General features: G+C 39.1%; 1 protein-coding gene across 1 annotated transcript in view; it reads right to left on the bottom strand.

Annotated features, from left to right (window-relative positions):
- Window positions 1–1,341: 1,341 nt before the first annotated feature.
- The window catches only part of rxfp2a (relaxin family peptide receptor 2a), a 41,318-nt gene continuing 16,688 nt past the window's right edge, over window positions 1,342–25,971 (bottom strand). Inside the window, exons 5-20 of the mRNA XM_061085438.1 lie at window positions 23,856–23,927; window positions 22,307–22,378; window positions 21,423–21,494; window positions 19,326–19,397; window positions 18,268–18,342; window positions 17,304–17,375; window positions 14,696–14,767; window positions 13,274–13,348; window positions 9,523–9,594; window positions 9,256–9,327; window positions 8,892–9,121; window positions 7,790–7,935; window positions 6,194–6,289; window positions 4,341–4,509; window positions 1,723–1,941; window positions 1,342–1,601 (exon numbers count right to left, since the gene is read on the bottom strand). Coding sequence (XP_060941421.1) covers window positions 1,342–1,601; window positions 1,723–1,941; window positions 4,341–4,509; window positions 6,194–6,289; window positions 7,790–7,935; window positions 8,892–9,121; window positions 9,256–9,327; window positions 9,523–9,594; window positions 13,274–13,348; window positions 14,696–14,767; window positions 17,304–17,375; window positions 18,268–18,342; window positions 19,326–19,397; window positions 21,423–21,494; window positions 22,307–22,378; window positions 23,856–23,927 — 1,846 coding nt within the window. The remainder of the gene's footprint in view (window positions 1,602–1,722; window positions 1,942–4,340; window positions 4,510–6,193; window positions 6,290–7,789; window positions 7,936–8,891; window positions 9,122–9,255; window positions 9,328–9,522; window positions 9,595–13,273; window positions 13,349–14,695; window positions 14,768–17,303; window positions 17,376–18,267; window positions 18,343–19,325; window positions 19,398–21,422; window positions 21,495–22,306; window positions 22,379–23,855; window positions 23,928–25,971) is intronic.

The following is a 25,971-nucleotide window of genomic DNA, read 5'->3' as shown; positions in this document are numbered from 1 at the left end:
AAATGTAATAAGTGGACAAACTATTGAAACATGACTATATCGTTAAAAATATAGAAAAATATTGTATGTGCAATAATTCCTGTCTTATCTGTTCTTCATAAATTAGATATGAGTTTTTTTTGCATTTATAATATACTGTGGCAGAAGAACACCATAACCCTGCTAAAATAGAAATTCATTCCTTTGGATTGTCATTTCTACATTTCTGTGTCAAGGAGGCTGAAGGAAAATTTGTATTTAAAAATAAAACTAAACCAAAAAGCAAATCAGACCAGGAAACACATGACCAGAATGAGAAGAAAACATGAGCAACCACAGAGAATAGAAATAAAGGAGGAAGCAGAAGGCTTGATATGTGTGAATGAATGTTTGATGAATGTATAACTTTAATCGTGTTATGAATTTGAATATAAATTGTGTCATGAATGATGTTAAAATGACATGCAAAGTTGACTTTGCATTTTAACAGTTTAACAGTAAAATATGATATTTTACAAAATGCCAGCTGTATTTTTGCTTTTCAAACAACGTAATAATCTAAGTTTTTGCATACATTCACTGAAACTGCTGGTTCTGTTTTGCCAACATTAGAACTCCATCAATCAACAAAAAGCAGTTTGTTTTTATTTTGCAATCCAAGACTCGTTTCTTTGATTTTGTCGAGACTGAAACCGTTAATCCTTGAACTGGTTTCCAGCTGAGTACCCGTGAGTCTGTGAGCTTCCTCCCTCAGTCCCTCTCGTCTGTGAGATACCAGAGTCTCAGCTGCTTCGTGTCACAGCTCCCTCTCCTGCTCTAGAGTCACTCCACGAACGTATGGGGGATTGTTCCTGAAAAGTATCACAAGCACTTCTCTTGCTTGACATTAGTCTGTGAACATCCTCTTGGTGGCACTGAGAGCTGCAATATACAGGTAGCTGGTATTTATTCTTCCATCCATATCCTCCTCTTTGTTATTCCTTTACAGTTCCGTTACCTGGAACCATTTCAGCTGTATGGCGACATGAGCATGAAAGCATGGGAGTGGCCCAAGGGGCAACCACTCATCGTCGGGTTGTTGGTTTGATCTCTGGCTCTTTCCATCCGGTTCTCCTCTACCCTTGAGCAAGACACTGGACCTTGAAGTCTCTGTGTGTGTATATGACGGAGAAAAAGGGGAATTGCTTTGGAAAAAAGTGTCAAATTGTTGTCATCTTTAGAAATGTGGAAACACGTCAGAGCATGAAGACGCAGCTCAGCGCTCGTTAATCTGGTTCCACTTGCATGCAGGAGCCTCACGATCTTACATTTATAGTCCCCTGACTCATAGTTTACATATTACTGGGAGAGCCCCCTCTTCTCTCAGGCGTAGCGAGGGTCCGCACCACTCAGTGACACCGGCTGGAGGAAGGCCGGCTTCTGGTAGCACGTTGCCCGCTCAGTGAAGATTGTGGAGGACGTGAGGCTTTTGCGGTCTTTTTTCAGGAGGTGTCTCCTCTGCCAGCGACAGAGTAAGAGCTCCACCTGCTCTCTGAAGAAGCTGGTGGTCAGGGTGTAGAGGATGGGGTTCAGGGCGCTGTTGATGGGGAGGATGAAGATGACCACCCAGCTGGAGATGGTTCCTGAAGGAGAGAAGGAGAAAAGCAGAGGTCACCCGAGGTGAGGGGATTGATGATGTATATAAAAACTATTACTGCACAATGTTAACGACTGTAAAACCCAATGCAATTTTTCCGTTCTTACCGGGTATCTCCACCTTCAACAGTGACAGGATCTTCACCAAAAATATGGGGATCCAGCAGAGGGCGTCGGAGAACACTATGAAGAAGAATCTGTTGGCCACGGCCACGTCCCTGTGCAGCCTGCTCCTCAGGTCCGTGGCGTTGATGCCAGTTTTATAGATGGAGTAGAACATGCTGGAGTAGGAGAAGACGATCACCAGGAAGGCCACCACGTTCAGACCTAAGGAAGTGCACGGCAGTCACACACTTAAAGTAGCAGATTCATAAAAGTATAAATTAATTTGTCTAAACATTGTCGTTTACTTTATGTAAATGTAGACTGTAGTTGTCAAATAAATACCTACTTACTTTTATTATTATATTACTATTTTTGCTGCATATAAATATTGATATCTTGACAACATATTATTTTAAACAATATTTTTGTGGTGAGGAAGTGGAATACACAACTTTAGTACAAAAATGGATCTTAAAGTTTCACTTTCTCTATATGTGTACTAAAACTTCTGACATAGTATATATGTATATTCTGTATAAGTCTACCTATTTATTTAATTGAGCAAAGGTAAAGGAACAGTCTTAAAGAACTTGAATTAAATAACATTTAGTAATTGGTTGCACAACCTTTTGCAAAACTGACAGCACAGATTGAATCTACAAGCTTATCAAGCATTTCTCTCTGGTGATTTCTCCCCTCATCCTCCTCTGGTTCAAACCCATCTTTCCCCCCTGATGAACCTCTTTGTTGTGTTGGCAGTTTGTTTTGGGTCCTGGTGCATGACGGAGTACCCTCGATTAACTTGTCTGTCAATCGGCAGACTAAATGTCTCCGTAGGCGTCTGAATTCCTTCTGCTGCAGCCGCCGTTAAATCACATCGATAATGATCAGTGAGCCGGCTCCGGAGGCAGCCATGCGAGCCGAGGCCATGACACCAGCTTCGCCCGGTTTCACAGACGAGCTTTGGTTCACGAGACAATTGGAGAAAATAATTTTGGTTTCATTCGTCCAATAAAACTTTCTTCCAGATGTTTTTACGTCTCATCTCTGTCCCTCTGGCCTCGCAGATGTTAAACCTGATGAGCTGTATCCATCTTTATTTCTGCTGAGTCTCTGTTGTGGTACCTTGTTTTTTTTTACAGTGTTTCCGCCTGCATCTCTCCGGGGCTGTGCTTTTGTTGCACACCAAAAAATGAATTTGTTCAAACAAATCTTTGCTGATCTACAAAAAGTTGGACGTGTTTTAACCTCTGCTGGCCTTGGCATTTGCGATGCACTTTACTCTGAAGTTCAACCAATACAAAATGCTGATCAACAAAAAGGTAAAACCGCACCACTCCTGTATTTGTCTCCCTTAACTGGCTCCCGGCTCAATTTCATATGGATTTTTTGAATTGTATTGCTCACTTCGATGGCCTTCAAATGGCCTTGCAGCAAAATATCTGCAGGTTACTCACAGGTCACACCTGGTCACAAAGTGAGGCTGTCAGCGCCCACTCATTATGGAACTCATTTTCATTGACAGACATCTTAAACCCTTTATGGTATTTACTGATTTAAGTGTTTTATTGTTCTATTTTGCTCAGCACATTAGGTTTTTATGAATCTAATGGTATCTGCCGGTCTGGTGATATTTCTTGAGGTATAGAAAAGTGCTATGTAAATAAAGTGTAGTATAAAGTTTATTAAAAGGTGCTATGACCAAAGGTGTCCAACACATTTCGAAGTAAAACCCAGGAATTACAAGCTGAAATTTTAACCTCGTGTCTCATATTCATGTAACACAATCAGACCGGGGACGATAGATTTCGTCATGTACATCCTCCAATAGGATACATGTTTGAATTTTTCATGCAGACACAAAGACATTCAATTTTAAAATGACTTTGGTGAAGAGCAACAACCAGCGGCACCACTTCAAATGAATTATTGTTTTTATTCAACTGCCAAGTGATGTAAATACTGGCACCTTTTAAGAGGGAATGTCCCCCCGAAATTCTGTCATCCACGTTGCCAGATTTCCACATGGTTCCGCAGTGAGAACACTGGGTAATAGGAACCAAGACTAATCAGGAATTGTTCAGGGAGTCCTGGTGTTTGATGTGTAAAAGCCCCATCTAAGGTGAAATGCTATTCCATGTTGGTTGGTACACTGAGTACAATACAAAGCTTTCAAGAACAATAAAGCGGCCCACTGGGAAAAGAAAAACTTGAAATATCTCAGGTTACGATGATTTTTAAATAAAGTGACAAAAGAACACTTTAATGGGTTTGTAAACTTCAGAGTTTCATTAGGGACGTTGCCCTCAATACTTATTATGGTGCCAAAACACAAAATTTCTTAAAATAAATATTCTATTAGCACCCGTAGCTTTTTAAAATCTGTTTGGGTCTCATCATCTGCTGCAGGGCTCCTTTCTTATTTCGTCATAGAACATTTTTCTTGTTTAGGTTTGGGGCCATTTAATTTATTTTCACAGCCGTGATTTATTAATAGAGCGATTCAGTTTCTCTCCAGTGCAAATAAACAAAAAAAAGCTCTTTAATTAATTAGTGAAAACTGTATTCAGTTTAAAATGAGCTTTTGGGGGAGAAACACAACATTTCTTTCATAAATTTACCCAGAAAAATCCCTGTGGAATATCCTTTGGCAGTAGGTTTTTCTTGCCTGTCAGAGTGCAGGGGGAAGCAGACTCCATTTCGTCCATAATAGTTTCCGAACACGTCCTCGTTCATTAAGGGCACGGCAGCGATAATGAAGCCCAGTAACCAGATCGAAGCCAAGACCACCTATCAGCGGGAAGACAAACACGTTGTTAGAGTTTCTGACTCGCTGCTCTTCAGAGCCCACATTAAAAAAACGATTAAAGTTAACTGACAACTCATTTAGTTTTCCACACTTTCACTGACAGTTAATTTAAATAGAGCCTGTTGACTGACAAGTGCTTCCAGCCTCTGGACTCTGACAGAGCCAACTGTAGGGGGCAGAGTTTCCCCACAGAGCACACATGTCCTCTTTCAGGCAGATGGGTGCAGAGTATTTAAAGTTAACAGTCAGATTTGGTTGAAAAAGCTGCTCTTTGAGTGGAGCTCTCAGTGAGACCAATCAGCAGTGAAGATCCGGATGGATAAACAAACATGAGCATCAGATCTCATTTACATAGCCCGACAAAGAGGGAACTAGACAATACTAGAGAGAAAAACATTTCTGATACCAATGCATCAGCTGATGGATACTTTTAAAATGTCATCATTAAACCCTAATGACAAAGAAAAACTGTACCCTTTATTATCGATAAATATAAATTAAAACAAATCAAAAATACAACATAATATATAGAAATTGAATTTTTTAAATGTAAAAATATAGGCATATCTTTTCTGCATTTTTTGTTCCGTGCAATAAGTGTTTCATATCGGTGCATATCAGCAAACAGAGATAAATTGGTTGGGCTCCTGTAAGTTGCATCTTAAATAAGATTAATAGAGCACATTGGGGTTGACGAGGAAGCTGTGGCAGAAAAAGTAAATTAATCAGTAGTTGTGCCTAAACTTATGCTGATACATATATAAATATTTACACATATTTAATATATAATTACTATATTTTGTCTTCATTGAGGCAGAAGGGATAAATATTTACAGTGACTTGGATGAGAAGTTTCATCACTTTTGGTCTCGATCTTGATTAAAAAGAATTCCTAGTTATGTGCTTTCTCTCGCCCCAGGTGAATCAACAGCATGTTCAGAATTTCAATATCTTATAAGTGCCAGTCTGTATTTTTCTGTTTATATTACATATTCTATTTTAAAAAATTCCCTGTGTTTAATTGCATGTTTACTTATTTAGAAGTTTTTTCTAATGTTTCTTATTATTTATTGTCTCCTTTGCTGCTGTAACATGACACATTTCCCTGTAATGGGACTAATAAGGATAAATCTTACCCTATATATGGCTTAACTGAGCTCAAAAAAACATTGCTGTGTCCTATACATCACGTTTTATTAAAAAATGTTGCACTTACAGTTTTTGATGGAGCTCCCCCCCCACCACCACCACCACCACCACCACACACACATTAACAAGCTTCGCCCTGGCAGAGCAGATCCTAATTACAAGCTGCTCAACAGAATCTGAGGCTATGAATCAGGCTCCGTATAATTTGTCTATTTCTAAGCGCAGGTACAGCTGCAGTCCGCCCAGTTCATATCACGTCCACTGAAGCAGAAAATGAACCATAAAAATACCACAATAGAACATTTGTTCCAAGGAAGAAATACTCCAGCAGAATAAATCAAATATTTTCTTCATTTTTAAGATGATGATTATTTTGAGAGACAGCACACTTCATAAGAGTTCAATACACTCTGGTGCTGTTTCTTTAAACAGATTTATTATATTAAAAAATAGCTAAACTTAAAAAGAATTAAATCTAGGTAATGTGACATTTCCAGTGCATGTAGAGTGACTCACCCCCGTCTGAAGTTTGCCAGGGCGCAGATTGCTGAAGGGGAAGACGATAACCAGGAACTTTTCCAGCGTCAGATAAGTCAGGAGCAGAACAGACACCTGAGAGATAACACTCATTACAAACTTTTAGATTGGTTTATTTCCCTCCACATAGACACTGGGTTTGGCTCAAACTATTTTTGAGGCTTTAGACATGTTTACGATAAACCATCACAATAGGATCTGCTTTATAACGGTCACTGACAGATTTCCAATGTATAAACGCTGCCTCGAGCAGAAAACTCCTCCTCGTTGGTGCACTCAGGGGCTTGAGTTGAAGCCAATTAAGACTTTAATCTCATCATTGTTTATTTCCTTTCTTCTCTGATGTTAACTTGTGAATGCTACATTTATTTAAAGATGATTTATAGTCAATATAGGGCAAAATATGAATGAAACATTTGTACGGTCCATTAATCATAGATCAGTAAAACACTTCTTTTATATTCACAAGAGGCTGTAAATCAAGAGGTCTGATTGGATAACGATCCAGAAATGTTACATGTATGTACAACTGACCCCGATAAGTTCCCCAGCAGTGTGGTTTATAGACTTTGAATTTAACAAAAGCAACGCAATAGAATCAGATAAGGGCCGGATCCTGAGATACCCTTAGATTGAGTCACTGAGAATGATTTGTTGTGTGTAAAAACAGAAACAGAAACAGTTGACAGTCACATTCTCCCTTGAGAAAACTACAACCAGAGCCTGCAGCAAAACACTTTGCTGATAAAACTCTGGATGGAGCAGCAGCAGCAGCAGCATTGTTTTGCTGATAAATCCTCTTGGTGCGGCTTCACATTAAAATTGCTAACTGGTGAAACACTTTGAATTTGAATATGAAGAAGGCACAAGATATGCAGCGTTTGTCAATGTGCTCAGCACTTACTGCTATCGTTCTGCACAAATGCTTCTACGAAACAAGACAACGCTCGTTTGCATTTTTACAGTTTGAATTGTTGCAGGAAGTGAGAGACCCAGAAGGAGCAACCACAGTGAACTGTGAGGTGAAGAGCTACAGGCGACAGGCTGCACATCCCCAACTGCTATTTGAAGATTGATGTCGTGTGCAGCAGAACATCGGATCATGGTGGCTCACAGAATGATGGGAAAAGAAATTGCCTGATTTATTTATGAAAGGAGAAATGTAATGCGCATATTCAGGTTCATACGTTTAATTTGGTATATTACCCGAACAGGTTTAACTGATCTAATGTTCAGAAAACACATCACGTTCCTTATACTGCTGCAGCTCTTCTTTTCAGCCTGTGACTGAAACACTAAACCATGGGCTATGGGCTTTTTAACTTTGCAAAATTTTTACATGAATAAAAAACCTTTAACACATCTGAGGAATGGGAAAAAAATTAAAAAAGGCTCATTAGTCCCCTTCAAAAGAACAAAAGTTTGTTTTTCTCCCTCCAGAAACCTGTGACCTGCATTTCTAAACTCATAGAGAGGCCACTTTAAGGTTGCATGAATGTGAAAGAGTGTGAATTGTCTCCATGCCTGTTTGTGTACATCTGGTTAAGAGTGAGATGTAAATCTACATTTAGTTACCTCTGAGGAGAGCATGGCCAGAAATCCAATGGTGCGACACTCTACGCTCTCCATCCAGAGCAGAGCGTTTCGATTGTACTGCCCACGAAACTTCACATCGAACACTCCGACAAAGAACAGGTACACGCCCATGAGGCAGTCTGCACCTGCACGGAGAGAGATGGTGACACACAACAAATTAGTCCATTTACAGAGAGAGGGGTTGGTTGTGGGTTTTACTGTTTAACTCCAGCTGTCAGGTGCTGGAACTTCCTGCAGCCAGACCCGGAAACGCTCTCATTAAAATGCATGAAACATTAGTTTACCCGACCAGAGCAGGAGTGTAATTGCCACACATGGTCCACACATGGAGTGTAAGACTGAATGTCAGTGTGTGTTTGTGTGTGTGTGAGTGGGTGAGAAAGTTGGTGAGACAATACGTTATTTTAAGACTTGAGAAAGCCACCATGACTTCATTAATACAGCTTCATTCCTTTTTTATGTCGCAGCTAAATATATCTAAAGTTAGAGTTAAGGATAATAGAACAAAACCTCCTCCTTTAGGCCCACAGTCAATGGATAAGACATAGTTTGAGTCATTTTATCACTCCTGTTCAAAAAGATATATCCTGTAGGCCTGGAGAATGAACAAAACCCCGGCCATGAGTGATAAGTATAACTCTGACCAGAGAACTATAAAGAAGAACTGTCTGACAATACTAAACGGAGATACAGTGGAGAGGAACCGAATTGTGAATGGTGAGGGAGCGAGAGTATGAAGATCAGTATGTGGATTTCATTTTCATTTGGAGAGAAGCCTTTTTAAATCCACTTCTGTCAAAAAAAAAGGCTTGGTCAAGAGCTTCCTTGATTTTTTACAGTTCACCCTCTGGGGCTATTTGTAATGGTTTTTTGAAATCAAACTGTCTCCATCCTTCATTTTCTTCATAAAGTCTGTTCTCTCTCTTATAAAAGGAACCTTGTTAACACCTTTAATCACATTCAAACACCTCCACCCTAACCTGCAGTTGCTACATCTACTAAATCTAATATTTCTCCACATGTAAACAATATCACCATTTCCTTCTGAGTCCGAGGTGTGTAGTAGTGTGTAGTTACTCACAGCACAGGACCTTGATGCACGCAGCATGCAGATTGTTCTCCGCTCGTATCAGTGACCTCATGCCGATGACCAGGAGGTTACCAAAGCACGTGATGAAGGCCATGACCCACACACACACCCGCAGCACTACGTTGGCCAGCAGGTCCTCAAAAGATGATATGCCATCTGTATTGGGCTTGCAGGACCGGACATGAGGGGCGTACGAGCAGTACTGGAACTTCTGGAAGTATCTGGCAGAGGTGGATAAGAAAAGAAAGGAGAAATAATTAGACAAACAATGAGGCATAGAGGAGATAACAAGAGAAAGACGAATAATTCAGTGTCATGTGTGGGGATTGGGATTCTGGTGTAGGGTCATACGCACATGTGGGACAGGTTCTTCATGGGCAGAAACATCTTAGTCTGAATATCTGGGATCTCTATCCCTTCCAGTGCCCTACAGAGAGCAGAGTACATTGCTATCTCCGCACAGGCTGCTGCAAGAAGTGTGTGTGGGTGTGGGTGTGTGTGTGTGTGTGTGTGTGTGTGTGTGTGTGTGTGTGTGTGTGTGTGTGTGTGTGTGTGTGTGTGTGTGTGTGTGTGTGTGTGTGTGTGTGTGTGTGTGTGTGTGTGTGTGTGTGTGTGTACTCACAAAGACTGAAGTTGTGCCAAATGGCTGAAATGACTTGGGTGGATGCGAAGAAGAGGATTGTGGGAGATATTTCTGCAAAGAGAAACACACAGTGACAAACTCAGTGGAGCTCATCGGGAGGAAATGTCGCATGTGGCTAAATGACAGTAAAATCCAGTCTTTGTTTTAGGTTTAATTCGAATTTTGGACAATGACTTCCGTTCAGTCGTTAGTCACCCTGGATGGAAAATAAACTGATGTGCTTATTTAATGCTCCGCAGCACACATGCTCAGTGCACTGTGCATAACATCCAATAGATGTATCTAACCACCAACATACAGTGTATGGATACTTGGTTGGTATTGCTGTAAGCCTCTGATCATTTTTTGTTTTGTTAATCCCTGTTGACCTGATATGTTTCCGGCCATATTTCCCCTTCACTTTCATGTGTTGTTTGTTGTTTGTGGCTGTGCAAATTCCTGGTTTCTGTTTTTCCCCCCTCAGTTCACCTGGACACCCTCTGTGGTAGAGATACTACGCCTGCTTCTCTTTCTGGTGTGCTGACATTTTGTTTGTGAACTTTTTTGGAAGACACATCTCTACCTCCGGCCACTTTTAAATGTTAATTATTTCAGTTATATAGTTAATTTCCGAAAATGACACTTTCAGTCACTGCAACAAGGAGCCACACAGATACAAAAATGTAGAGAAAATTAAGTATTTTTCGAAACCCTTTTATCCCCTGCATTATATTGCCTATTCTCTTAAAAAAGAGATTTCAGAATCGGTCTCAGAAATCAGATATTTTCAAAGATTGAATATTTATTTGTTACATTCCGAAATCAATTCACATTTTCGAGGGAGAACATTGTGTCTGAGAGAGCACAAGTTGTTCTATACTTCATTATCATGTGGCTCACGTTCTGGATGGTAGTAGATAAACCAAGGGTTGTTACACAGGATTTTGCTCAGAGTGATGCTTCACTCTACTCAATTGATTTTTAATAAACAGCCTTTCGAGGTTACATCACACCAGAATCAAACAGACGTCGAGTTATTGTCCCAATATAAAATAAACAACTGTCTCAACTCACTTTAAGAGGTTGGCACTTCTGGCAAATGAGAGAAACTGATTAAGGGCAACCCACTGACAGTTCATAAAAGCATATATAAGCAATAGCACTCAGTCGAGCACATACCAGCACCAAGGCCAAACAGTCCCCTTAAATGAAATCAAGCCAAACCAGATAGATATCAGTCCAATAAATATGCCTGTTCTTTCACCAAGTTCCATGCATTAATACAAAAAATCCAATTTTGAAATGTCAAGGAAAGTGAAAACAATCCTGAATCTTTGGTCCAGTTCCATGCGTTCTTATTTGACCCAGGTCCCCTTCAACCAAAATTCAGGGAAATCTGTTCTGTTTTTTTTGGAGTAATCCTGCTGAAAAACAAACCAACCAACCAACAAACTGACAGGAAAAATAACCTCCTTGGCGGAGATAACAATACAATATGAAATTGGCGCTGCAAACTTATCCTGATAATTTTCCTTGAAGTTTTCCAGTTGAATCTGGGAAGGACTCATGTCAGTGAATTCATGGAACATTCAAGCGACTGGACATATTTCTCTTTTCACCAGTGTTACCCTGTCTGAGTGCTTGTGTGTGTCTGTGTGTGTGTGTGTGTAGGTGAGTGACATGCTGATGTGGATATTACTGCGCTGTGTGTGGGGATTTTGACATTGCCAGGCTGTATTACATTTCAAATGATTGGAAGAATGTGGCAAGAATTCATGAAATGAGAGAAAGCGAGAAAAGATATTCATTAACATATGGCTCCTGTCTCAAGTGTTGGAAAACTGGAGTGAGGAATGAGTAAACGTTCCACATTAGAGTAATCTGTTTACAATATGGCATTCTAAAAATGTCTGTACAAAGTGTTCAGTTGAAGTCATTAATATTTGGATTGTCCCGTGAAGAGCTGCCCAGATTGATGTGACACCTCACAACCGTGAAACTGTAGAGTCGGTTGAAACAGACAGCGGCAGAGTCGTAACCATTCAACCAGGAACAGCAACTTTCATTAACCTATTGGTCTAAAGCAGGGGTGTCCAAACTTTTTATCCCGAGGGCCACATACAGAAAAAAATACGAAGGTCTGGGCCACTCACGCCGCCAAGCCCCCCTGCCCTGGAGCGGACTGTTGACAATCGCGTCGCCCAGGGCGGGGGGGGGGGGGGGGTGTTAACGGTGTTAACAGAGAAGTACAATACCTTGGGCCGTAGTCCATTACATTACATTTAGCTGACGCTTTTATCCAAAGCTACTTATATTAAGTGCATTCAAGGGTACCCGAGGGTACAAACCCAGAACAACAAGAATCAAGAAAGTACAATTTCTTCAAAAATAGAGCAAAACTACAATAAGTGTGCTATAAGTAAGTGCCATTTAAGTGCTACTTAATTGTTAGTTTAAAAATAAAAAAAAAATTTATTATTATTTTTTATTTCTTTTTCTTCTTAATTTTTTTTTTAAATTTTTTTAGGCGGGCCAATTTAAAATGGATGGCGGGCCGCAGATGGCCCGCGGGCCGTAGTTTGGACACCCCTGGTCTAAAGCCACATGAAACATCTGAGCTACCACACAATACAAACTATCTCTGTCAAGCTGGTTCAAACTCAGATTGGAAGTGATTTCAGAAAGTTAAGTAATCTGTTTTCTAATCATTCACGCCCACCACTAATGGAATGGCTGGAGCTCATTAACTTTATAATAGCATAATTTATGAGGCGGTACTCTGTGTGGCAGCATTAGTGGTCCTGGTCCCCAGCTGGGAAGTAACAGTTTATGAATGTTGGAATATTAACAGGAGATTGAAATGTTTATCACAGACCACTTCTTCTACCTTGTTATCCCAAATATGGTTTTTAAATCACTTTTGCACAGTTTTCATCATGTAGAGAACATCCGCTTCTTTTTTGAGAATTACCATGATGGTCACTTATCCCTTACATCGGTAAGGAAAGAAGAGATAGATAGATTGGTAACTCAGTCAAAAGCGCATTGAAAATTAAATCGGTCCAATAAAGAAAGTACGTTGCATGGTGTAAATGGATTAATAGAATAATGTGAATAAAAATGTAAAAATGTAATTGTCAGATAAATTAAAATGATGTATTCTTCTGTGTGTACTAGAATATGGAGTATGAAGTATAATGGCATCCCCATCTGCTTTGAGTGGTCATCAATAGAAAAGCTCTAAGTAAATAGAGACCATTTACCATAAAATGAAAATAAAGTGTGAGAACTATCAACCCCAGCGTAGATACACTTAATTTTCACCACTTTCACTTGTTGAATTTGTACTTTGGCAGAATTTATGGAGAATGTAAAACACTCAGTACAAAGACCTGACTTTGACCCTAGAATTGCTCACTATTTAATTCCAGTGTAAATTGAGGCGGTTAGCCAACACTCGATGGCTTTTCAAATGTTGCTTTGTGAACCACTCTTTGTTCTCTGCTTTAAAAACCACCACAATCACATTTCTGTCAACAAGGCCATCGCTAAAAAGTTTTGTTCAGCATAATAATCCCTTAAATGTTCTGAATTTCCAATGGGAGGCGTCACCAGTAAGATAAAGTTATGGTCTCCCACGCCGTGGACATCCAAAGAGTGTTTTATAATCCATTTAGGCCTAATTCCTTGCTGTTATAATCCTCAGATAATGAAGAACATCTCTCCCGGGGCCAGACTATCAGTTACTCACAGTTTAAGGAGGGACTTGGAAAGGCTTTTAAAGGTGTTCCTTGGCAGCTCCTTTATCCTGTTGCTGGACAGATTCCTAAACACGATAAAACACACAAAAGAAATGAGACAAAAGCCAAATGAACAACACACAGATTCAGTCAAAGGTAAAGTTTATTATTTTTCTACCAAACAGGAATACGAAAAATACTAAATACTAAGAGGAACTGAAAACAACACACAGTTCTTTAAACTGCACAACTTTCTTTCCTGATTTTCTTTTTTCTTTGAAAACTGCAAAATACAGAAACACTATTGATCATCTTGATCAGGTGAAATCATCAAAACTGTTTTAATTTGCTTTGCAGATCCATAACAAATGCTGATTGATTTGATAAAATTCCTTAAAATGCTCCTGTCTTGTCCATTTCCTTCACTTCCACCAAGGTTTCATAAAGTTACTTTTTGTTTGGCTACTGATTATGTTCGCTACAGATTTTTTAAATTATATTTCATTATTTCAGATTGAATTAGAGTGCAGCTCAGGCAGCAATTTTCTGTCTGAGCCTGAGAGAAAACTAACAGATAACCTGTGTGATTTCCCTGATTACAGGCACGTGCAGTGTGAAAAATTAAATCAATGGCCCAGCCAATGGAATTAAACCTGCCCAGAGTGTTTATCATTTCAAAAAGTTGTAATGATAAATAATAAATCCTAATTATTGTTCGAACCTGGCCCGGGAAGAGTATCCACACTATAGCAATATACATTTTAATTTGAGTTATAACAAAACCTGCTTCTTGTTGCCATGTGGTTCATGTTTGATCCCTCCAGAGATCAACAACCAAGTTTAACTTAATAAAATGCTAGAATATAATTTGCATCATTGTCCCATTCTTTCATTAACTCTCATCCGTTTCCACTCGCTCTCTGTCATGTGCCTTTGTTCTTCGGGGCTCTGTTCCTTTCCTTTCTCTTTTGATCCTGATCATGGTACTTAACCTTGGCTGCGGGTTTTTGTTTAGAATTTGCTTCATCTGGATTTTTGTTCTTTGTTTTTCTAATCTAAGTAGAGACTCTTTACTTTTACAGAGTCATGCTCTTGGGCCCTTTTCTTTCCTGAGAACCATGACAATGTGTCTTCACATTAACCACGGAAGTTAACGATGAACAGTAGTTCCAATAGTTTTGATCAGTCTGTTTTCTATATAAATAGCTGAAAATAACAGATCATATTTTCATGATTGGTTCTTCCGAGCTGGAAAAATTCCACAATTCTGTTCTCACTCAGCAATGAGAAACGCTGACACCACAGGAGCTTTTAGAGACCTTTCAATTTCCACAGAAACTCAGTGATCGATGAGACGGCTTCTTATTAATCAATTCCAAATCGATCATGGGAACAGAACAGAAAGAGACATGTACAACGTGTGCGTCACTCACAGCTCAGCCAGTTTCCACAGGGACTGGAAGGTGTTTTCAGGAACTCGTCTTATCCTGTTTTCCATCAGTAATCTGCACAGGAAGGAGCTGCTGTCAGAAACCATGTAACAAAGTGTGGTGGATCCCTGCAGGGACTGGATCCACTCTTATTTGTGGCGTCATCTGAACATATGGTTAACCATTTGCAGAATGCTCAGTCCATCAACACTCATCCAATGCCAACTCAAAAGCTCTGCCTGAAGAGAAGAAGGAGCTCCTACGTTGCATATCAAATATTTTTGGCGTTGTCATACCCTCACATATTCATATATTCACACTTAATTGGTGCCTCAAACTAAAGTGCAACACTGGAGCATATGGCAGCAACATTCTTTTTACAGCATATTTGAACAGTTGCAATGAAGGAAAACCAAACTTTGTTCCTTCACTTCATCCCTCAGGGTCGAACTGTCACTCTTTCTGTCAGAATCCCATTTACACACAAGCCACACAAACTTTCTCTTAACTTCTCGATCTCAGAGGTGAGGACCCACTTTTCATTTCGTCTATTTCTTTATGATAACAATTATATTGTCAAGCTTTAACATGTACGATCAGAGAGGGCTGGAGTACAAACACACACCAATGGGTTAAAGGGTTTATGCAGCACTCTTCTAGTCTCACTTCTCAATGTGCTTTACACCATTGCATTCACACACTGTTGGCCTTTAAACAGCACTTCTATAGACAGAGTTTATGTGCCAGTCATCATTCACACACTGTAGGCATAGTCCACATGCGGATTGGAGGAGCCACAGATTGTACATTTTGAAGAAGAAATCAATTTCTCCGCTCCCAGCCATGACTTTAGTGATGTGGCAGCATACCTTTAAAAGATCTGTCTATCACCAGTGCTCAAAAAATAAAGTCACTCATGCATTTCCTTGGAACAAACTTTGATTTCTAAAAAAAAACATTAATCTGGACTTTTGGGCAAACTACTTCAACAGCAACTGTCCTCTCCCTTTGGATGTGATGGTGCTAATATCTACAAGTACATCTCAGCTTAACTTCCTTTGAGCTTCATCATTGCTGAGCTCTGCACGCAGGGACCCTGCTGCTGAGAGGACCTGCTGTTTTTTGTTCACTAAGCTTATCACAGAAGGATTTTAAGGTGAGATATATTAATGTATTGAGCCTCAAAAAGACACAACTCTCTTTCAAACGTGATGTGTTTTAGTGTTTTATGCTTTGGTTATAAGCCTCACAGATTTATCAGCAACAATCCACTCCCCTTCTCGTTCTTAGCCTTTCACAAACATATCGGGATAAAAATCTGTCTGCTGGTATGAAAATTTGTATTTTTTAATAGAATAAACAGCAGCCAAATATCAGCATAAGCTCCCCCAAAAAACGTTAACTTATATATTGTTGTGTGTATTCTTTTTACTTGTGGACTGTAAGTGTGTTTTCTTGTTGCCACACTTGTTCTATAGGTTTTATATTTATATACCATCCATTTTAGTTTTTTTTTTCACTTGGGTGCTTAAACGAGGAGCAATATTTGTTCTAGTTAAGCTATAATTATTCTGCCATAAATCTTTGAAAGGTTTAAGTGCCATCCATAAATGCTGAATAGATGAGATAAAAATAATTTCTGAAGACCCAGTTATGACTTTAATTAATTTTACCTCTGTCCTTGCAAGGCAAACTTTTTTCCTTGTTTTGAAAAGTGCTGAAAGAATGTTATGACATCAGGATTAATTGGTGGCAGAGTTCTGAGGTCGTCATTTGACTAATGATGATGAAACAGGACATACTGCAGCACATTTGTTGTTATTTATGGTCCTTAACAGAATAAATACAAGTAGACAAATGAGTCTGTGTGTGCGTGTGTGTTTGTGTGTGTGTGTGTGTGTGTGTGTCTGTCTGTGTGTCTGTCTGTGTGTGGGAGACAGCAAGAGTGAAAAATTTGATGTAAATTTTCAAATTAACTTTCAGGTTCAACTTGGCTGTCTGGAACATTGATAATCCAGTTGTTAGTAAAGCAGGAAATATCCATCTGACCAGACTTTGCATTATGATGATAAAAGACGATAGTCTTATTTTTATCTTGTTGTTAAATATGAAACAGAACAGGAACATCAAAACCAGATTGTGTTTATGCAGCAGAGATACACCGAACAAGCACACGTTTTATTGAACAATTTCTATCTATACACACACTCTGAATATTTAAGATTTGAATTAGTGTGGTTCCAACTTTGTGTTTTACACAGAAGAGTCATTGTTCTAAACATGCAATGGCTTTAACATTGAAGTGGCAACAGTCACAGTCTGCTGGAGGCCTGACAAAGCCAATGAATTCAATCTAAATTAAAATGCATTTCTTTGCTGAAAAGTTGATGAAATTACTAAACTTAATGTAAATGGGAAAACACATAAGGAAGGTAAAAACAATATGATCTATAATATGAATTACAGTGGAAACACAACCGCCCAATAACTGACTGATGTCGTGTGGCTACAAGCTGGAAACCAACTCATTCATCCCAGCTGACAGACAGGAGGCTCATTTCAAATGCTCTTTTTTTCGTTTTTTAAAATGTTTTAAAGTCAAGATACTCACAGAACCTCCAGCTTGCTGCAGCTCTTCAGGATGGAGAAGTTGAGAGTTTGAATGTGGTTTCCCTCAAGATCCCTAAAAGCAAGAAAATAGATTGAAAACTGAGATAAGTCCGAAAACACCATCTGTTGTGCTGTTTGAGTTTATTAGATTTTGTCAAAAATAACTTTTTCCTCAATTATTTTTGATAAGTAGGAACTAGAACTCTGAGTAGACGATCTCCTCCAGGGCCTAACAGTCCCCTTGTGAAACCACATGAACTAGAACTGGATTATTATTTGCAGCTACTCAAAATTACACAGACTCATTGATAACATTCGCCTAAATATGAATATGAAAATGGTCTATTTTGCATTGTCAAAGAAAGTGATACAAAGCTCCAAGGTCTGTCTCTTTCTCAGGATCCATGCCTACAATGCATTTGGGTTTTTTCTTGGTCTATGTCCAACCAACAAACAAAAAATAACCATCTTGGTGGAGGTGTTAAAATACTGTACGTCATTTGTCTGGAATTTGTGTTTAAGGGTAATAAAAAGAGAATAAAATCACAGCGAGAGACAAGGGAAAGAGTGACAGCCATTGTTTGCTTTGGAATTCAAATAGGTGGGAATGAGGTCTGATTACATTACACTTCACAGTCATCAAGCTGGTGCGCTTCAAGCTACATTCAGACCCAAATGTAGCCGATGGAGTTGACCAACATGTCCTGAGGAGAACTTCAGCTCTCTTGTATTCTGGAGGACAACTCGTCTCAGCCTCATATCAGAAACTATGCAACCCCTCGTCACCTCTATCTACCAGACCTCATTCGCTTTTTATGTGCGCACAAAAGCACAAACCCATGCATACACACACATACACACACGTACGCATCTGTCTGCCTGGTAAATTCTGTAGACAGTCACTGAATCACCCACATGCACTACACACCTGCACACACACAAGTACACTGTCAGAGCAGACTCACAGCCAGTCCAGGGCAGGCATGTGTTCGCAGAAGCTGGGGTGAGGAAGCTGCTGCAGTGAGGCGTCCACCATGGATCTGACAAGAGAGGGGAACATTTCAACATCAGAGGTTAAACGTTTACAGCAGGAGATTCAGTTACAGAGCAAAGCACTTCCAGCCTTTATACCTAGAAACAAGATACGTGGCCTGTGTCCAAAAAAAAAAAGATTTAGAGAAACAACTGCTGGGAAATAAATGAACATAGTAAGAAAGTTACTGGTGCTGGTTAAGTATCTTAAACATAGTCTATAATGGATGACATAAGGCTCCATAACATCTGGATCGGTGGGTGGCTGCAATGTAGGTCATAGACCTCTCCTCCTCCATGTTAGCAGAAAGGACATAGGTTAAGCTCAAAAGTCTTAATACATACCACATAATTCTAAACAGTCCCTCCTGCCAAACAGGCACATTAACATGTCTCTTATCTCTTATTCATGCATAAACATTGAGAGGACTTGTATTGAAATGGAACCTGCTGCGTACCTAGAGTAAGTGAGCAAAGAAAACAGCCAAGAGAATGAGTCAAGTGGAAAGAAAAAAGACCGACATGAGCAAAGCCTGGCAGAACAATGTCTTCATGTTTTCCCAAGAATAATATCGAGCTGATCTGAGGCCACATCAGAAGAGGGCTAGACATAAACAAGTACTTGACAAGTAAAGAGAAAGGAAGAGAAACGTGACTTGGCGTGAAAAGATGGAGACTGAACTTTGTAGTAAATATCTGAGAGGACAAAATGGCAATAAGAGCTATTAAAGTGCAATATAATGTAAAGTAAGTCTCAGTGTCTGTTATTCATCTATTCATTCAAAATTATTATAATTGCAATTCACATTTCTCTGTAAAGCATTCAGGTAAACAGTTCACAGTTTTTTTAACTTTTGATTAACTGGCTTGTGAAATTAATAAAACTCCCATAATGATCCCCATCAGAATACAGAGACATGACTGAGCATGAAACAAGGTGTGAAATTTATCAAAACAGATAATTAACAGAGGAAGAAATTATCAAACTCACAGATACACAAGAGACTGGAGCCCGATGAACGAGTCCTGGGACAAACTTGTGAGCGGGTTATGATCCAAGATCCTGGAACACACATGAAAAAAAAGGAAATATATTAAATTAAGTTACGAAGCAAAGTCAAACTTTTATTTATGTGTTTTGTTGTTATCAAAGTGCCACTCTTCTGTCTGTAAATCAAGTATGAGACTAAAACTGTTTCCTGCTTCTAGTGCAAGCTAATGACCTGAGGCTAGAGCAGGGGTGGGCAAACTTTTTGACTCGCAGGCCACAATGGGTTCCAAAATTTGACAGAGGGGCCGGGCCAGGAACAGATGTTTGGAGTGTTTTTGTGAATTAATATAAATGACATGGAAAAATCATTACATGAAAGGATTTGGCCTTTACTAAGTAGCAAAGCACATATTTGCAAGACCATGACTCTTTAATCGCAGTTTGTCTGTGAAAAAAATTGTTGCTGAGTCTGTAAATTAGTCGCCAACCTCTGAGCTGCAGCAACCCGTTCTTGCGTTGACTGCTTGCTAGCGTAGTTAGCATGCTTCGTAGCAAAGTGACGGCTGATGTTGTACTCCATGGAAACTGCGACAGTTTCTCGGCATATCAGGCATACAGCCTTCGATTGGACATTAGTGAAAAAGTATTTTGTTGTTGACTCCGTGTTAAACACTCGGCACTCATTGTCCACTCTTCGTTTCCTTGAGCCTCTCATTTTACAGAAGGGCTCACAGGGTAAAGGGAAAAGGTGAAAGGAGATCATGTGCCTTTTCGAGCCCTATACACCACACTCCCTGGCAAATTTAATTTAACTGACGCTTTTATCCAAAGCGACTCACAATAAGTGGATTCAACCCCGAGGGTTCAGACCCAGAACAACAAGAATCAAGAAAGTATGATTTCTTCAAAAATAAAGCAAAACTACAAAGTTCTATATGTACGTGTCATTTAAGTGCTACAAAATTGTTAGTTTAAAAAAAAAAAAAAAAAATTTAAATTACATTTTATTTTTTTTTGATTATTTGGACAAGTTCTGCGGGCCGGATTAAAAAGCCCAACGGGCCGTACTTTGCCCATGTCTGGGCTAGAGGCTTTCTACAGTTTCCAGGATTTTTTTTGTCCAAGCTAACTGATTGGAAGAAAAGCACGAGTCAACACCACTCTCACACATTACACATGTTGTGCACACATTCTGAGACTCACTACACAACCACTTGACCACTGGATCCCTCCTGTGTTTTCCCCCAGACCCAGAAATGCACGGTGCAGCATGGTTTTTGATGGAATGTAGTTTAAGTCCATTATTCGACCACACGAAACCATTCAAATGCAAACACAAAATCTAAAATCTTGAATGAAAAGGAGCAGTAAGTTTTTAACCTTATATAATCTTCCCCTCTTTCACATGAGATTAATTAACAAAGCAAATCATTCATTAACGTGTGAAATCAAAATAGCTGCAGGCCAACACAGCCCTTCACACTCTTTTTAAATTTGAATGGTTTTCTCTCTTTTTTTTTTTATCTTCTCTGGCTGTTGGTGGACAAATTTCTCTTCCGAGCTTCATACATCATTTTTAGAATACTGAAATCTACTAGTTCCTGAACTTAGTGCTTCCTGCTAGATTTTACATCCACTATCGTCACTAGATCTCGGAGTACCATGCAGTCATTTCTCAGTTACATATTGTACCATTTGCTTGAGAGAGTGTTGGCTTATTTGAGTTTCCCCAGAGGAGTCATGGAGGCCGGTTGCTGGTTTATTCCTCCTGTTAAATTGTCAGAAAGACTCGATGCTGGCGGCAGGAGACCCAGCCCACAGGCCAAAAACAAAGGGCACAGTAATAAACTGTGAACTCATAAGAAAACAATCCAATTCCCTTAAGCTCTTGATCTCAACAGATGAACAAGATGTAATTTTATTTTTAAGTGCAATTGCCTCAAATGTGTTTTTGTGAAGAAAATAGGACTATTTATGAGATTGAACTGTAGAAACACCACCGACACATAACAGAGTGTGTGTGTGTGTGTGTGTGTGTGTGTGTGTGTGTGTGTGTGTGTGTGTGTGTGTGTGTGTGTTTGTGTGTGTGTTACTCACAACCACTCTAACCGGCGGAGGTCTTTGAACACACCAGGACTGAGAGAGGATATCAAGTTCTCGCTGAGAAACCTGATCGATACAATGGACAAAAACATACCAACATTCATTATGTTGTTAAGTAATACATTAAACACAGAAGAGCAGAAATAAATACTTTCATTAATCACTTAGCTCTGGTTTTGCAGCTAGTTTTGTAATTAATACAAAATTGGAGTTGCACTAAAAATGCATAGTTTCTGCTTCTCAAAAGGAAGGATTTCATTTATAGTTTTTATTTGACACATTGTGAAACGTCATCTTAGAAGTTCTGAGGTGGACTTTTTGACACTTAATTGTCTAAAACAATAACAAGAGCTCAGTCTTTAATGAATAAAAGGGTTTGTTGCAGTCTTGGCACAGAGTTACAGACAAGTACACCTCAGACAGCTTTGTTGTTATTGTCAGGATAAACTCCAGTTCCTTTAAAGTCTGTTATTGATCTCACTCCTTTCACTTTTGTCCTTCACGGCATGTGCTATTTAAAATACATATCGTCACAGTCTGAACATCAACAGTGGAAAGCATTTGCAAACATTGTCACTTTTCAGATCACATATTGATCACATTATAATAACCAGAAACCAGAAACTGCTCTTTTGAATTTGAGGAATTTAAACATTATCAATTTTAAAACTAGTCAGAATCCATATGCTGTAGAAAACGTGCTGGATCAATTGACACAATAAACATTTATAATTCATTCTTCTTAATTCGACACCCTCGAGATAAATACATCGGAGATTCAAGTGAAGGAAAGCGAAAAGTGTGTTGAGGGAAAATAATATCCATGTAGTCGGGTGAGGAGAGATCAGTATCGTTGATGAAGTGAGTAGGAAACTTACAGACGCTTTAAATTGTGCAGGCCGCTGAAGGCGTGTGTGGAAATGAACTGGAGGCTGTTGTTCTGCAGAAACCTGAGAAAAGAAGAAAAATTATGTAATCGTAATTGGGGAAATTATTCGGTTGTTCTTTCCTGAAACTCATGAATAATAATCATTCACACACACACAAATGCTCTTGACTCGGACATAATGTCAAAGTGATTAATACCAGGCTGTTAGGGTAATATCATAATTATTATCCGGTGCACAATCGTTTTATTTTTAGACGACAATGACAGTATAATACACTATTCAGCATATTCCCTCCACAACAACAGGCACCGGACAGTCGTCAGCAGGGAACAATGAGATGCTCGGATGCAAATGAAGACACTTAAAAACACAATAATTACAAGCGAGCACTTACTGACCTTTAACCTGTGTTTAAAGTTTAGAAATGGTCAACTTTCCGTGAACTTTGAAGAGAGCAAATGTGTTTTTGAATGTTTATCAATCTACAACATTATTTTATAGATTCTGCAGATAGACCTGCCAGATAAAAACGATTATTTTACTGAATAAGCACATGGACTGATTTGATTCTCATCTCACACCATTTACAGGCTCGTGGACCTAAAAGGAAAACAGCTCTGTCTCATTCTGTTCTAGAACTTGATAGATTATGATTTTGCAGGGATATTAATGATAATAGGCTCCATCCTGTGTGACATCATGTCCATGACAAAAAATTACATATGCGACTCAAAGTGCTACTAATTCTTCATCAAGAGTACCGAGGCTTTTCCTCATGAAGGTGGAAATTAAGATGCTCATCCTTTCTTTTTGAGTTATCATTACCCCCTAATTTGGTCAATTTTTCTCATTAAGCGGCAAATATTTTTCTACCCACATGTTAGTCTTTGCATGCTGGGTGTCTGGTTCCAGCAGTTAGAACAGTGAGAAATCACTGATCTCTCATTAACATCAACATTTATGCAGAAAGTTGCTCCAATTTTCCCCACACATACAAATGTGACATTATTGTGCATTTTTTAATAATATTTCACAATTTAGCTTAGCTCATTATTATTTTCTAAATAAAGCAGCGCAGTTTAGTGTAGTTCTATATCACTTTTAATTAATGCATTATATTGTCTTTTCTTTATTTCTGTTACTTCTGTCATAATTGTCTTTCTAGATTAGTTTTAGATGTGAACTTTGGTTTGGAGTTTCACTGGCTTCAAGTAGACTCCTCGAGGATCAGTATTTTAATTTGAACAGAATCTCATTGTGAGTAAGGTATTTCCTGTGAGTTTTTTATCTACTGAGTTTTTGTTGTCAATGTCACTTTTTGTATATGCCTCCAAAAGAATGAGGAATTATGAGGAACAGGCCACAGACAAACACACACTGAAAGTAGACACGCAGTAATAATCAATAAACCATGGGTATAAACCACTGCTCTCTCACAGTAAGAAGTATAATGAGACAGTACATTTCAATAAAATTATATCGTAGTTGTAAAACATTGTGAGGATGAGGAAAGAAGCACAAGCAGATTAATACTCACAGTCTCTGTAGAGCTGAGTATTCAAAGAAAACAAAATCCGACAACACTCGGATGTCATTGCTCCTCAGCGACCTGGAACACAACCCGGACAAACTTACTTTTAAGGGAAAAACACAAAACATATTTTGCATAAACAGACATCTGGAGTGCAGTAACATTCAGACGGTTAAGAAGAGAAGACTAAAGGTCTGAGGCATTACGGGCAAAAACAGCAGCACTCTTAGCTCCTGCTGCTGAATTTGGAAATAGCTTTTAAAAAGCTCTTGCTGCCATATCACTGCAGTAAAAGAAGCATCATCTGTCAGAGTCTGTAAAGTTAAAGTCCAGGAAAGTACTGGAATATGGAGAGTTCACTAAAAGGACAAGAACATAATACCAGCATTGCAAAAACATATACACATACTAGCTTACCACATGAGGTAAGCTAGTATGTGATTATGCCTCTCCACAAAAGTTTTATTTGATTGGGAATATACGGGATGCAAATGTTCGCCACTGCTACATTCGGATATGTGTGACCGTGCCCACATATGTGGTCGACATGACCTTTGACCTTAGACAACTGATATCTTATCAGTTAATCTCGAGTCCAAGTGACGACTGACTGTCAAATTTGAGGAAATTCCCTAAAAGAAGACTTCAGATACCAAGAGGCAAAAAGCATGATTTATGAGGTCCCTCTGACCTTGACCTTTGAGCTTCAACCGGCCAAATGACAAATCGTTTTTTCTGGGGTCCAAGCGAACATTTGCACGTAATTTTAATAAATTCTCTCAAGGTGTTACAGAGATGTTGCTTTCACATGACCACATTTTGCAATGTCATAATGACTTGACCACCAAAGTCTAATCAGTTCATCTGTGAGTCCAGCTGAACATTTGTTCCAAATTTGAAATGATTCCTTGGAGTTGTTCCTGAGATTTTGCATTCACAAGGCAAAATACATGTTTTGTGAGGTCACAGTGACCTTGAGCGTTGACCACTTATATCAAATCAGTCCATCTAAAACCGCAGCAAACATCAAATTTGAAGACTTTCTTTCATGGAATTCTCACAGAAAAAGAGCTGATACACGCTATTTAACCAAAATAAAGAAAAATAACAACAAAAAATGCATTATACAGATACCCACACACCAACACCTATAAAAGATGGACAAAACAACACATTGGTGGTAAAATCCAAAACGTCTTCCCGTGGGCAGAGTGGAGATAAAGTGAGCAACAAATCTCCAGGAAATAGGCACAAAGGACAGCAGTGATTTTCTTTATGTCCGACAAGGTTCCTCTCTACTCAGATATGAATGTATCAGCACCCTCCCCACAGCCAGATAATTACGAGACTGTAACTGTACAAAGGATTTAACTACAGACCAGGATCACGTGAAACCCATTTTCAATGTGAAGTACACAGCACTTTCTCAAACGTCTCATTACAAAGGGCTTCACAAAAGATAAAATGAAAAGCAGAAGACAAGACAGAAACAAAACCGGCAGCGCGGGACTTTTCTTCAAACATTTTAAGATGCAAGAGAAAGAACAAGATTTGATTTTTCACAGCAAATGGAAATGAGAAAAAATGTGTTTTGAATGGGAGAGAAACAGGCAATCAGTGATGTAGTGTGAATGATTTCAATCTCTGAAGAGCTGTGGTGGGAACCACTTTCTGTTTGTCATCATCTCAAAGATTTAATTTGAACTGATTATATTAGTTCCTCTCTTCTGACAGCAGCTCAACAGGGCAACAAATTAATTATTCACAAATGATAAACGTTATTTCCACACAGGGTCTGAGCCGGAGGTTTTCAGCAAGTTTGATAAGAGACTGAAAAACTGAGCTGAATACTGAATACTTCGTTTACAAGAAGAGATAATTAGGAGACATTAAGTCCCAGGCAGGGAGGCATCTGATGTGCTTCCACAAAGACGGATATTCAAACAGACTCTGCTGAGGAAGGTCAAATTATGCAATGGCCATTACCGAAATCCATTAAAAAGGCCACGTATCATTAACTATAGAATTACAACCCATCCTTGAGTCTGAATGGACATCTGTTCCAGATGTGATCAAATTTCCACCAAGCGTTCCTGATATGTCATGTTCATGTGGATTGGGA

Source organism: Limanda limanda, chromosome 14, assembly GCF_963576545.1.
Source record: "Limanda limanda chromosome 14, fLimLim1.1, whole genome shotgun sequence".
Classification (NCBI taxonomy): Eukaryota; Metazoa; Chordata; class Actinopteri; order Pleuronectiformes; family Pleuronectidae; genus Limanda; species Limanda limanda.
Note: the sequence above shows the minus strand (reverse complement) of the source record. Positions and strands in the feature narration are given on the sequence as shown.